The 14364-nt window shown below is 43.5% G+C and overlaps 1 protein-coding gene across 2 annotated transcripts in view; it reads right to left on the reverse strand.

The window, feature by feature from the left end:
* The window catches only part of PROK1 (prokineticin 1), an 88225-nt gene that overhangs the window by 29806 nt on the left and 44055 nt on the right, over positions 1-14364 (reverse strand). For both annotated transcript variants that reach the window (XR_011025869.1, XM_068265544.1), the window contains exons 2-3: positions 8591-8750; positions 2941-3086 (exon numbers count right to left, since the gene is read on the reverse strand). Coding sequence is in view for 1 of the 2 variants with exons in the window: in XM_068265544.1 (XP_068121645.1) it covers positions 2941-2976 (36 nt within the window). In the remaining variant the exon portion in view is untranslated. The remainder of the gene's footprint in view (positions 1-2940; positions 3087-8590; positions 8751-14364) is intronic.

Consider the following 14364-nt stretch of genomic DNA (forward strand, 5'->3'; position numbering starts at 1 on the left):
TCCAAGCTGCATGATTTTCTTAAAATTAGCATACAATTTGCATCAACTTCTACTGTAATTATCAGCATCTCATTGATGCCACATTTGCATCCTAGGGAATGTTTTATTTATATGAGAAGAGTATTTAAGATATTAGAATCTCATACTGTATATAGTTCACTACTCATGTACTGACACACTCAGTTACTACATCCACTCAGAACCTGAACCAAGCCACTGAGACAGACAAAGAAAAGCAAGGACGAGTTAGTAAAGTTTGCTGTGTGTATTGTGCATAGCTGTCCTGAAGGGAATCCTTTTTTTTAGGGGTGGGACGACGAATCCGGCGAATCCACGAATCCCTCGAATATTAGGAAATATTCGAGATTCGTGGATTCGAATCCCGACGGCATTTTCCACTATACGAATCCGCCGAATCCCGACGCCGCATCGCCGCGCATCCGCCGCTCGTCCTCCTCCGACCCCCCGCGCCTCCTCCGCTCGCCCCCCCTGCCCGCATAGTTACTATCCACTCACCTATCCATAGCGGAGCGCAGAGCGGCAGACCTCTCGCCGACTTCCTGGTTCCCCCTAGTGACCGTCTCTTACAATGACGTCATCAGTAAGAGCCGGTCCGGCCACTAGAGGGAACAGGGAAGTAACGAAGAGGTCTGCCGCTCTGCGCTCCACGGGAAAGGTGAGTAGATTATTATGCAGGGGTGAGCGGAGGAGGCACGGGGGACGGAGGGGGCCGTGGGAGGGGGGTTCTATCTACCTGCCTACCTACCGACCTAACACTATCCCTACCTACCTACAGGCCGTTATACCTACCTACCTACAGGCCGCTATACCTACTTACCTACAGGCCCCTATACCTACCTAAAGGCCCCCTATACCTACCTAAAGGCCCCCTATACGCACCTACCTGCCTACCTAAAGGCCCCTATACCTACCTAAAGGCCCCCTATACGCACCTACCTGCCTACCTAAAGGCCCCTATACCTACCTAAAGGCCCCTATACCTACCTACCTAAAGGCCCCTATACCTACCTACCTACAGGCCACTATATCTACCTACAGGCCTCAATACCTACCTACCTACCCACCTACCTACAGGCCCCCTATACATACCTACCTACCTAAAGGCACCTATACCTACCTACCTACCGGACACTATACCTACCTACCTACAGGCAACTATACCTATCTACAGGCCACTATACCTACCTACCTACCTACCGGGCACTATCCTTACCTACCTACCTACAGGCTGCTATACCTACCTACCTACCTACAGGCCGCTATACCCACCTACCTAAAGGCCCCCTATACCTACCTAAAGGCCCCCTACACGTACCTACCTACCTAAAGGCCCCTATACCTACCTACCTACCTAAAGGCCCCTATACCTACCTACCTACCTACAGGCCACTATACCTACCTACAGGCCTCAATACCTACCTACCTACCTACCTACAGGCCCCCTAAACGTACCTACCTACCTAAAGGCACCTATACCTGCCTACCTACATACCTACCTATACTTAAGGCCCTATACCCTGCTACCTATACTGAAGGTCCCTTTACCTACCTACCTAAAGGCCCCTATACCTACCTACCTTCATACCTACCTATACTTAAGGCCCTATACCCTGCTACCTATACTTAAGGTCCCTTTACCTACCTACCTACCTACACTGAAGGCACATGTACCTTACTACCTATACTGAAGGCCCCTATACCTAGCTACCTACCTATACTGAAGGCACATATACCCTGCTACCTATACTGAAGGCACATATACCCTGCTACCTATACTGAAGGCCCCTATACCTAGTTACCTACCAATACTGAAAGCACATGTACTGTGCTACCTATACTGAAGGCCCCTATACCTTGCTACCGATACTGAAGGCACATGTACCTTGCTACCGATACTGAAGGCCTCTATACCCTGCTACCTACCTATACTGAAGGCACATATACGCTGCTACCTATACTGAAGGCCCATATACCCTGCTACCTATACTGAAGGCCCATATACCCTGCTACCTATACTGAAGGCCCATATACCCTGCTACCTATACTGAAGGCCCATATACCCTGCTACCTATACTGAAGGCCCATATTCCCTGACACCTATACTGAAGGCCCATATACCCTGCTACCTATACTGAAGGCCCAAATTCCCTGACACCTATACTGAAGGCCCATATACCCTGCTACCTGTACTGAAGGCCCATAAACCCTGCTACCTATACTGAAAGCTACCAATATTGAAGGCACCCATACCTAGCTAGCTATACTAAAGGCACCTTTACCTTGCTACCTATGCCTGGGTACCTATACTGCGGGCAACTATACCACGGATCGCACAATTTTTATGTGTAGGATTCGTTAGATTCGGGATTCGAAAGGTTCGAGATATTCGAGAACCTTTTTAGATTCGGATCCAGATTCGGATTCGAAGAAATTGTGGATTCGTCCCATCCCTACTTTTTTTCCTCTGAAAATTGAATTACAGTTCGAGCCTCCCATAAAAAGCAGAGATAGAATCTGAAATGACAGATCTAATTTAGACCTAGCTGAGCTTTGGTATTTTCACAGCACATCATGCATAGATTGTAGTAAATGTGAATTACTCCCCTTGCATTGATTCAGTAATACAATAAAGCAGTGACTGTAGCCAGAACACTCAGCTCTTCTCTTCATTATTGTGGAAATAAATCTATGGTCATATGTTGCTAATAAGTGATATAGTGATGCATACATTTTAAAGCACATTCAGATATATACAGAATTACAGAATGCAATTCATAAGTAAGGAGTTTTAAAAGGACATTTATCAAAGTGGAAATCAGCCAGTTCTTTGCTTCTTCTCAGTTTCCCCTTTTTCTTCTCCTCACCTATCCGTCAACACACAGGGCAACATATTTATTGGGGGGAAACCAATTAACTTACCAGTATGTTTTTACCAGTATGTACCCGAGAGAACATACAAACTCCGGAGATATAGTGTCTTGGCCCAGATGTGAATCAAAGACTGCAATGTTGCAGAGTGAGAGTGCGATGCTTCTGTGATTGATGCAAATGCTTCTGTGATTGATCTGGTAGGGAGCAATGTGAAATGTAAGTTCCAGTTACACTTTATAGCAAAAATGAACTGATATAAACAGAAGAGATCATTCATTGTATGTATGGTGGCAATGGTTTATAAAAATGTCTTGGTGTCTCATATTCTTTTTTTCATTGTAAGGGGTTAATGCTGATGTGTGCTCAGCAGCCATGTCAGTGTGACACAATCTGGCTTACTCAGCTCTCAAGGAAAATACTGTAAATATTTAGCTCTTGAGCCTTTTCTTATTATCAGGATTGTTTGTATAACCAGAGAAAATTGTTTTTGCCTTTAGTTACTTTCCAGGAAAGCTACTGATTTACTCAACTGCAGTTCACTTGCCTCATTTGCATACATAAAGTATTTGCTTTTAGATCATGTTTGTCTCAGCTCACATGTCAATTCAGGTACACTTTAAACTACTCCTTTCATAGATACCCAAGCAAAGGACATAAGCAACCCAAAAGTGGTATTATCAAATGTTATTTGCAATCTTTATCACATTAATTAATACTTACTGAGACGAAAGTTGCTGAATTAATATCCGGTATTAGCTTCTCTAATAGAAGGTGCTCTTGGTTGTTCTGTCTCCTTAGCCACTTGTATTGCACCTTGGGGTTGTTTAGTTGGTTCAAACATGCTGGCGTTTAACTTTAATTTCACTTTAATTTTTAGCAGATTGCATTAACCCCGTATTTCTGAGTGTCTTGACATGCATTTTTCATAAGAGATATGGTAATCTGTGGATAAGCATTGTTTCATTATATGATCAATTTTTATTGACCGGGTTTGGATCATCTCTGTGTTTTAGTAGCACTTGGAAGCATAGATTTATTTCTAGTCTGCTGCACGATTTGTATGGAAATTTTAATTTAGTACTAAATCTACTGTTGTTACAGCTATTTTTAACATTAATGCTGATAATCATGTAATAAACACAAGCTAAAATAATTTGTCCTGTTGCAAAAATTATTTAACTTTTTGCTATACAGGATCTTCTCAAAAAATTAGCATATTGTGATAAAGTTCATTATTGTCTGTAATGTACTGATAAACTTTAGACTTTCATATATTTTAGATTCATTACACACAACTGAAGTAGATCAAAGCCTTTTATTGTTATAATATTGATGATTTTGGCATACAGCTCATGAAAACCCAAAATTCCTATCTCAAAAAATTAGCATATCACGAAATGGTTCTCTAAATGAGCTATTAACCTAATCATCTGAATCAACTAATTAACTCTAGACACCTGCAAAAGATTCCTGAGGCTTTTAAAACTCCCAGCCTGGTTCATTACTCAAAACCGCAATCATGGGTAAGACTGCCAACCTGACTGCTGTCCAGAAGGCCATAATTGACACCCTCAAGCAAGAGGGTAAGACACAGAAAGAAATTTCTGAACAAATAGGCTGTTCCCAGAGTGCTGTATCAAGACACCTCAGGGGGAAGTCTGTGGGAAGGAAAAAGTGTAGCAGAAAACACTGCACAACGAGAAGAGGTGACCGGACCCTGAGGAAGATTGTAGAGATGGGCCGATTCCAGACCTTGGGGGACCTGTGGAAGCAGTGGACTGAGTCTGGAGTAGAAACATCCAGAGCCACCGTGTACAGGCATGTACAGGAAATGGGCTACACGTGCCGCATTCCCCAAGTAAAGCCACTTTTGAACTAGAAACAGCGGCAGAGGCGCTGACCTGTACTTGACACTAGACTTCAGGCATTTTGGCATTTCCCTCTCTCCAGTCTTCCTCCAGACTCTGGCACCTTGATTTCCGAATGACGTGCAAATCTTGCTTTCATCCGAAAAAAGTACTTTGGACCACTGAGCAACAGTCCAGTGCTGCTTCTCTGTAGCCCAGGTTGGGCGCTTCTGCCGCTGTTTCTGGTTCAAAAGTGGCTTGACCTGGGGAATGTGGCACCTGTAGCCCATTTTCTGCACACACCTGTATACGGTGGCACAGGATGTTTCTACTCCAGACTCAGTCCACTGCTTCCGCAGGTCCCCCAAAGTCTGGAATCGGTCCTTCTCCACAATCTTCCTCAGGTTCCGGTCACCTCTTCTCGTTGTGCAGCGTTTTCTGCCACACTTTTTCCTTCCCACAGACTACCCACTGAGGTGCCTTGATACAGCACTCTGGGAACAGCCTATTCGTTCAGAAATGTATTTCTGTGTCTTACCCTCTTGCTTGAGGATGTCAATGATGGCCTTGTGGACAGCAGTCTAGTCGGCAGTCTTACTCATGATTGCGGTTTTGAGTAATGAACCAGGCTGGGAGTTTTAAAAGCCTCAGGAATCTTTTGCAGGTGTTTAGAGTTAATTAGTTGTTTCAGATGATTAGGTTAATAGCTCGTTTAGAGAACCTTTTCGTGATATGCTAATTTTTTGAGATAGGAATTTTGGGTTTTCTTGAGCTGTATGCCAAAATCATCAATATTATAATAATCAAAGGCTTTGAACTACTTCAGTTGTGTGTAATGAATCTAAAATATATGAAAGACTAAAGTTTATCAGTACATTACAGAAAATAATGAACTTTATTACAATATGCTAATTTTTTGAGAAGATCCTGTACTTATACATTTGTTAGTAAGTATTCCTAAAAAGTGCTATCATGAAATGTTGCAGATCAATAGTCTGACACAGCAGCTGACATTAATTACAAACACTGACAAGACCGTTAGAGAGTTTCAGCACAAAACTGCACACTCAGAACTCTAAATCAGCCTTAAATTATTTTAGCTGCCAATAAAGTTAATCTTAAAGCTGTATTACTTTGTATCTCATAAATGTCATGATGTACTGAAATGACAACACACCACACATGATAACTCCCAGCAGTATTTAACGTTTGGGCATGCAAAGCATGTTATTTGAAGTGCTGTATGTGTAAAATATGGAGATTAGATTGCAATATATATGATATGAGATTGCATAGTACATTTCCAGTATACTACTACATAGATGTGAAGGACACTAACCCCTAAACAGCATTTTTATCATCCTAGCTGTTTATTTTAATAATTAGTGAAATGGAATCTAGATAGTTAGACACCACTAGTTGATGGGGTTATTATTTTTGAAGCAGGTAAACTGGGTGCAATCTTTATCGGCATACTGAGCACCACCATAGACCACGTCATTTGCGGTTATGGCACTGCCTACTGTGTAATGGGGCACCGAGGTTCAGCTGTTATATAGCCAAACAACGGTTAATGGCAGCCAGCAGCATGGGTTACTTAGCATTGCTTGGAGTTTGGCTTTTGGGCATTGTGGTTCTGCTGTTATATTGTGAAACTCCTGCTAATGGTGGCAGCAGTGAAGGTCAATTAGCGGCACCTGGGAGTTTAGCTTTCATGTAGCCAAACATTGCATACTGGCAGACATAGAGGTGGGGTGAGTGAGTGGCACTTGGGGATCCTTGGGCGCCGTATCAGGGGAAAGGTGTTAGGCATCAGTAGGGAGGAGTTTAGTGGTATGCATAGGTGCGGGATTAGTGTTAGTCATAGGTGGAGGGGTTAGTGTGCGGTATAGGTTAGCAAGACAATAGTAGAATATCAGTAACACTACCTATATTGTAACTATTGGAGAAACTTTACTGCATGACCCGTCACCCAAAGTACCAGGTGCTTCTCTTATATGTACACTTTGTCCCCTGGAGATCTCTTTTTGCTTTATAGCAAATCTGATCTAAACGGCCCTCAACTTGAACCCATCTCTGCCATGCTCATTTTACTTGTGTAGGGAATCATTTCACCTGTCCAGTCTACAGGGTGTGCTATCTTTATTTTATCGGGACTCAGGTGGACAGTTCTAAATGTAACTGATTATTTCCCTTCATACAGTAATGTGTTATACTTTTTGATACTTTACTTAGTAAGCCAAGTGATTGTTTTCTACACAGCCAAGAATAATGATGATATCTTGGTCATGAATAAAAGAATAAAAACAATATAATGGAATAAACAGTTTTAGAATATTATAGCGCAGAGAGAGAGAGAAAGAGATCTGTCATAGGCTCATTTCATTAGTCTAGCATCATCCCCATAATACTCCCATTCTAAAGCTCTCTTAAACAGATTTATAAATCCCAGCATCAGATATCATAAATGATATATTGTTTGTATTTAAAAAAAAGCTCATATGATGACTCCATATTGCCTACTGAAATACTGACTCAAGTATGGTATACATACTATAAATAAAGTTTTTTTTCTTTAATTGTCAGTAGAGTTCTAAAGAGTCAAAGAAGTACGAAATGCCAGCAATGTGATGCACTGCTAATAAGACACGTCTTTCAATAAACTTTTCTCTCTCTTCATTGGCAAACGCAGAGGGGGATTACAGCTGCCCAAAATCCCCATCAGACCAGGGTCGGTGCAGTGTCTGGGGACAGGCACAAGTTGAGACACCAGAGTATCTGCAGGCATCCTGCAGCTCATAGCACCATGCTGCTGCCTGCACTATATGGGGCCTATCCCCTTTCATTCCCTGCTACAGTTGACTTTACATGTAGCAGCAGTATGTATACAGAGCATGGAGCAGCTCTGGGGAACTTAACAGAGTCAGGTATGAGCACAGCCCTGTGCCCTGCTGTGTGAATGCTTCATTTTCCCCTTCATTAGCAATGTCAGCTGTCCTCATTATTATCTGTATCCAGACTACTCCTGATCGATACTGTTGTCGATTGGGAGCAGATCGGACATTTAGGAAATAATTGTCAGATCCTGTCAGTCAGACAGGAAATTGAATTATGTGTACCCACCATGATGTCCTACCGTATTATTATACTGTATATTGTATGTGGCTGAGAGAGACCTTTTAGGAATCCCCCCCCCCCCCCCCCTTGAAAACCCTGGGTTTGCCCCTGCTCTTCTCTTACAGACGTTTTTATACCTTATCAGTAAATATATTTTCAGCCACCAAAAAGCACCATAAGTTGTCAAAAACGGACTAAAGTGTGATATTACTTTTCTTACACACTTTCTCACTTGTCAGGTACAGTAGGTAATGTGATGTAGAAAAGATGAAAAAACATCTCTTTTAAGAGAAGTCTAGAGAAAAGCTTGTTGAATCAGGGCCTTAACTATGCTATGCACTCCTCATTTAAAAGTTTAAACAAGTAGACGTTTTTAGAGCATTATATGTGTTACAGTTATGGCCCGATTTAACATAAGAACCTGTAGGCACATGCCTATTGGCGCCTGATGATGGAAAGGCAGCTAACTTCCCTCCCCAAGTGCCTCCCTCCCTCCTTCCCTATGCACAGCCCTGATGACTGTGTAAATGAGAGGTTACTCATCCTGCTCTTGGCATCGCACTGATGAGATCTCCCTTCAATCAGGGGCACCTCTAACTACTTAATACTCCCCTGCAGTATAGAGGCACATAGGTTTAGTTTTTTGTTTTTCTCTAGCTACCTAATACTTATGGGAACATACTACTACTTAATAATGCTTAATGCTACTTAATATTGAGGGTACACTTGGCTACCTAATACTGGGAACCTGTAGCTACCAGCCATCATCACACTTGCAGTTTGGCAGGGGTTTGTAGGTTCATGAAGGGCGAAGTCTAAGTGCCGAAGGGCGAAGTGCCAGGACATCTGTGCCTCTAGGCTCCTGAGAGGTAAATCCAGGCCTGGTTAGAGCTTCTATAATAGATAATAGACACAAATAATAATAATTCATATTTATTGCATTAGAAAGTTAAATATATAAAAACGTTCTTGATTTAGTGTAGCAAGATTCAATTTAACAACCAGATGTTTGTATGTTTTACAGGGTTCAAGGCAGCTTCAAATCAGATATTTTGTTCAGTAACAGCCCCTGCCCCTCAAAAACATTAATTTTGTCATTGAGATCATGTGTCGTTGTTCATAGATTTGGTAGATGAGCTGGGCTTTTGCATAGATAGAGCACCCAATCCTTTTATTTTAGTTCTGAAGGAGGATACTTTTGGGGTCAGGTTTTTGGCTATTACATTGCTTTAAATATGAACATAGAAATTGACAGGAGAGTATTGGATAGGTTTAAATTGTTAGGGTCAGGCATAGTTTAGTAAAGACAATCTTAGGGGATGGGGGTGGGGCCTGTGACGCCAGGCGATGCCCAGTCGTCCAAAACCCATAAAAATCGCAGATCCAGCAGTCGTTTCTGATCACCGCAATCGATCGCACATCTATTGTAGGGATCAGAATGACAAACTTTGGTTTTAAGATAGACAGTTCTGGGAAAGGTAGTTAATTGCGTTTAGCACATAGCTGTAACAAGCTGGTTCCCCGGCCCCCTGGGGAGCTAATGGTCCCTCTCAGAGGATATGCCAGCTACTTCACTCGGATAAGGAGGCCTAGATTCAGCTAGGCAGGCTACGAATCCCTGGGAGGTCTTGACACCTTGCTCCCTGGTAAGGATCAAAGGGAAGCCAACTGCCAGCACACACCCTGAATGACCTGAGGCTCATAGCATAATCCATAACTTCCCAGATCTGTCATATTTCCGGGGTTTCTGAGATGGCAGCTTCGCCAAACGTGGGGAAAGTATAGCACGAGTCCTGGTGCTGGTTCTGTGAAATTCCCAGAACTCTGTCCCCTAAACTCTCATAGCAATATGGGCTTGAAGAGACGGGGGGTAAATTCTCATGATAGACCTGTCATATTTCATGTCCTAGGATTCGTAAAATCATGCTGAGTGTGAATATGCGGTATAGGTTTTAACTGCCCCCACGTGCACCCCAAGATGGGCCGAACTAGAATTCTGCCAGTCTGAGGGTCTGTAAGGATGGTACAGCCCCTGCTCCATCCTCCCGAGGCTGGACTCGTGCCTGTCATAGCCACTCCCTGCAGCGATGGGTGATAAAACTATTGACAGGCTGAAACGCAAGTGTCCTCCACCTTGAAACACCATCTTGATCACATCTATGCCAGCTTGAGGATATGCTGGCATCCACCTGGTCTGAACTCTGAACTTTGAACTGAAACAAAAGGAACTCTACAAGTTTTTCCCACAAAAGGGCATCTTTCCACAAATCTAAGTATTTTTTATTCCTTTTAGTTTCTTTTATACTGTGTTATCATTTGTCTCTATAATTGTTGATTTTAACGATTTTCTGTATATATTAATTATTTATATTGCACGTAAATAAAGACTTTATCCAAGGCGTTTACTGTTCCGCTACACCTGCTATACAGCCATACACAGAAACTGAACTCAGGTCTCTGAGGAGTCGCTACTAATATTGATATCTAGACAGGATACAGCGTTTTTTAACCGTTTTATTTGCAGGATCAGTCAGTCAGTCGGTAGGGTCCACTGGCCCATACCAGTGGTCGTGGCAGATATACCCTGAAATAGTGTGTAAAGTGTATTAACGTAACCCACAGGCTCCCTTCTGGTTTGTCTGCGGCCAATTCCCAATGGTTTCTGCGCATTGACTGCGACCACAGTTTGCACGATCTGTGCGCTGGAACCGTTTGGAAGGCATTTCGCGTTCCAGCCACCAGGGCTCCCTGTGACAGGGCCTACATACCCTTCTCCACTCTTTACATTGTAAGCCTTTATAAGGTTCCCCTGTCCCCCTTTAGTGTGTTTTTCTTGATCTTGCTACCCAAGCAATGACACCCTTCCCATGTGCTAACTCGAACTTGAATTGCTGAGTCTCTGTAAAATCACATGTTTGCATGGATAACCTTGTGCTATGCTGTATAGACATTAGCTACCTCTCTGTCTGTCACCCATTGTTTACATTGTATGTATCCTATTTATTGTCCAGCCCTGCGTAATATGTGGGCACTCTATAAATACAATAATAATTTCTGGAGACTCAACCCATCCTGAAGAGGATACCAAATCTGCATGAAGATTCTCCACCTGCCTGATACTGTGGTTGTCTAATAGTTTTGTAAGTAGTATTTTGTTTCACTCATTATATAATTGTCTGAAAATACTACACTACCTGGTTTTCTTGGAGTTTTCTTTTACTTTCTCCTTTCCCGGTTCCTGAGGTTTGTCACCAATTTTCATTGACCGGATACTCTTCACCATGGTTTTTCTAGAAACTGTTCTCTACAGAAAAATTAGGCAGGCATGTACACGCACCAGAAAAATTAGTATAGCGGCTTCTGCTAGCAGCGGCCTTAAAAATTCAGGAATCCACCTGGAGTCCTGAACCCTGTTGGTGGTGGCAGTCAAGCGGCCTGCGGGCAGAGGTGCTGTGTGGGGAGTGACATAGTCTTGGGGCAGGCATTCACACGGCGTGCAGGCAGAGATGCTGTGTGTGGGGACTGACTTAGTCTTCGGGCAGGCCTGAGCGTGCTTTGCAGACCAGGCATCCGTGGTCAGATGTACCTTTGACCCAACGCTGTGTGCCAGAGATTCACCACTTGCCTTTCAACATCACGGTACAGTTTAGGTATCGCCTTTTTTGAGAAAAAATGCGGCCTGGTATCTTCCACTTCGGTGTGTGGCTTTGCTTTTGTATGCTGCTTTTCCTCAGGTGGTCATCCCATTGCAGTTTGTGCTTTGTCATCATGTGCCTTCGTAAGGTAGTTGTCCCTACGCGGGACTTGGTCTTTCCACGGCTCAATGTTCGGTGGCAGAGAGTACAGATGGCATTGCTCTCATCTGAGACAGACACACAAAAAAATGTCCACACCGCTGAGCGCTGGGGTGATGGCACTTTGGTGGTGGCGGCCGACTGAGTGTTAAGTGGGGTGCCAGAATCAGAGCAGGATGAGGAAGATATGTCACGCTTCTGCGCAGAAGCTGAGAAAGATGAGGTGTTCTGTGTTAAATAGTCAACTACGTCTTGACAATATTGGGGGTTGATGGCATGTGCCTTCTTCTGAACACTGTACTTTGGTTGAAGGCCACACAAAATCACGACAGTGCGGCCTTGAACAGACCTGCCAGATGGCCTGCCTCTGCCTTTTGTTTTGTCCATTTTGGGGGGGATGAGTTTTGGGGGGGATGAAGTGAAAGGTATGCACTGACTTGACTAATACAATGTGCAGTCACACAGGTGCAGTAAACAGGTATGCACGGAGTGGTATATCAGACTGCGTGCACTCACGTAGGTAGGTGGGTGCACTGAACACAACAGGTAGATATATGCAGTGATGGGTATTACAATGTGCACCTGTCACATACAGACAGGTACCGGACAGGCACAGTGACACTGTGCGCTCATGTAGGTAGGTGGGTGCACTGACTGAAGTGAACAACAGGTAGGTATATGCAGTAATGGGTATTACAATGTGCAGCTGCCTGTCACACACACAGGTAGTCACTAAATGTGCTGGGCCTGGGAGTGGCACACACAGTAGGAATTACCAAGGCTGTCTAACCAACACAAGTGTCAGTAGGACACACACACACACACACACACACACACACACAAAAAAAGCTAAGAAGCCTACAAGAGCCTAACTAAGCTTTCCCTATGAGAGTCTGCAGCAGCTTTCCCTTCTCTAATTAATGCAGGCACACGAGTGACTCCAAAACCTGACGCTACCTGCCTTTTATAAGGGAGGGGGAGTGGCTCCAGGAGGGAGTGTAGCCTGATTGGCTACAATGTGCCTGCTGACTGTAATGTAGAGGGTCAAAGTTGAGCCTCGTGATGCACTATGGGGGCGAACCGAACTTCTGGAAAAGTTTGCGGTTCTCCGCGATTGCGAGCCCCGGAAGTTTGCCGGGAACCGTTCACCGGCGAACCGTTTGGACCATCTCTACTGAGCATATAAAAGTAAAAAAATATATAAAATTGAAAAACAACACAAACAGCTTTTTAGCAGTGCAGTCATTCATCTTTATATTTGACACAGGAGCATCAAGGATATATTCATTTCAAGGTATATTCAAGGTAGCACCCAATGTACATAACATACACACAGACATACAGAAAAAAAATCAATTTAGCAGTACAAGAGTACAAAAAGAACTGTATAGATAATTCTTGTATCTAAATCTAAATAAAAATTATGTCGAAAATGTCTTTCAACAGAGGCGCCAAAATAGGGTAAAAACGTCTAAAAACCATTTAAAAGGGGGAAGAGGTGGACTTACCTCCCTCAAGATCAAACAGACAGGGATTCGTTATTTATATCAAAAATAACATTTATTGAACATACACTCCACTTTGCAACGCGTTTCGCGGGCACATTCCCACTTCATCAGCAATAAACGGAGCAACTCCAAAATGTCTGTAACTTGGCCGAGTGCGAACTTTGAAAAATAGAAAATATTATGCTGGCCACAAAAGTGATGGAAAACATGTTTCAAGTGGTCTAACACCTGGAGGGGGGCAAGGCGGAGTGGGATACACGCCCAACGTCCCGGGGAAAAATCTGGATTTGACGCAAAGAAGCGTTTTAAGGGCAGAAATCACATTGAATGCTAAATTGCAGGCCTAAAGTGCTTTAAAACATCTTGCATGTGTATACATCAATCAGGGAGTGTAATTAGAGTACTGCTTCACAATGACACACCAAACTCACCGTGTAACCTCACCGCAAACAGCTGTTTGCGTAGTGACGGTCGTGCTGGACTGGTGCACAACATGGCCAGAGTGTAGGCAGTGGCGGTTTTCAAGCCCATATGGTTGCCGGGCTGTGGTAGCTCAATGATAGAACAACAGTGACTGTCAGGCTGATCAAATTTGGTCTGTCCACAATGAAGCAATGACCTTATTATCTTCTTGTATTTAGGTAGGCATAGGTAGGAGTCCCAGTATACGTAGGTAGGCATAGGTAGGTACCTCAGTAGTTAGCTAGGCATAGGTAGGAGACCCAGTATAGGTAGGAAGGCATAGGTAGGTGTCCCAGTAGTTAAATAGGCATAGGTAGGAGTCCCAGTATAACAATAACAATAATATGTATATAGCGCTTGTCTTGAATGTCAGCAGGCAGATCTTAAAATTGATTCTCCATTTTACTGGCAACCAGTGAAGAGTTTGCAGTACTGGGGTGATGTGTGAGCTGTGGGGGGCATTGGCTAGGAGTCTGGCTGCAGCATTCTGTACTCCCTGGGGACTCAAAGAGCTGTGACCCCGCATTATGCAGTCTCAAAGGCTAGGGAAAAGAGGTGAGTTTTTAGCCTTTTTTAAAGCTGTCCAGAGAGGGAGCCTCTCGTACTGATTGTGGAAGTGAGTTCCATAGAGTAGGGGCTGCATAGGAAAAGGCCCGAGCACCAAATGTTAAGTGTATCCTGGGAATAACCAGCTTCATCTTGTTGGCAGAGCGGAGGGTGTGTGGAGGGGCTTAAAGTTCCAAT

This window comes from Hyperolius riggenbachi, chromosome 2 (genome assembly GCF_040937935.1).
Source record: "Hyperolius riggenbachi isolate aHypRig1 chromosome 2, aHypRig1.pri, whole genome shotgun sequence".
Classification (NCBI taxonomy): domain Eukaryota; kingdom Metazoa; phylum Chordata; class Amphibia; order Anura; family Hyperoliidae; genus Hyperolius; species Hyperolius riggenbachi.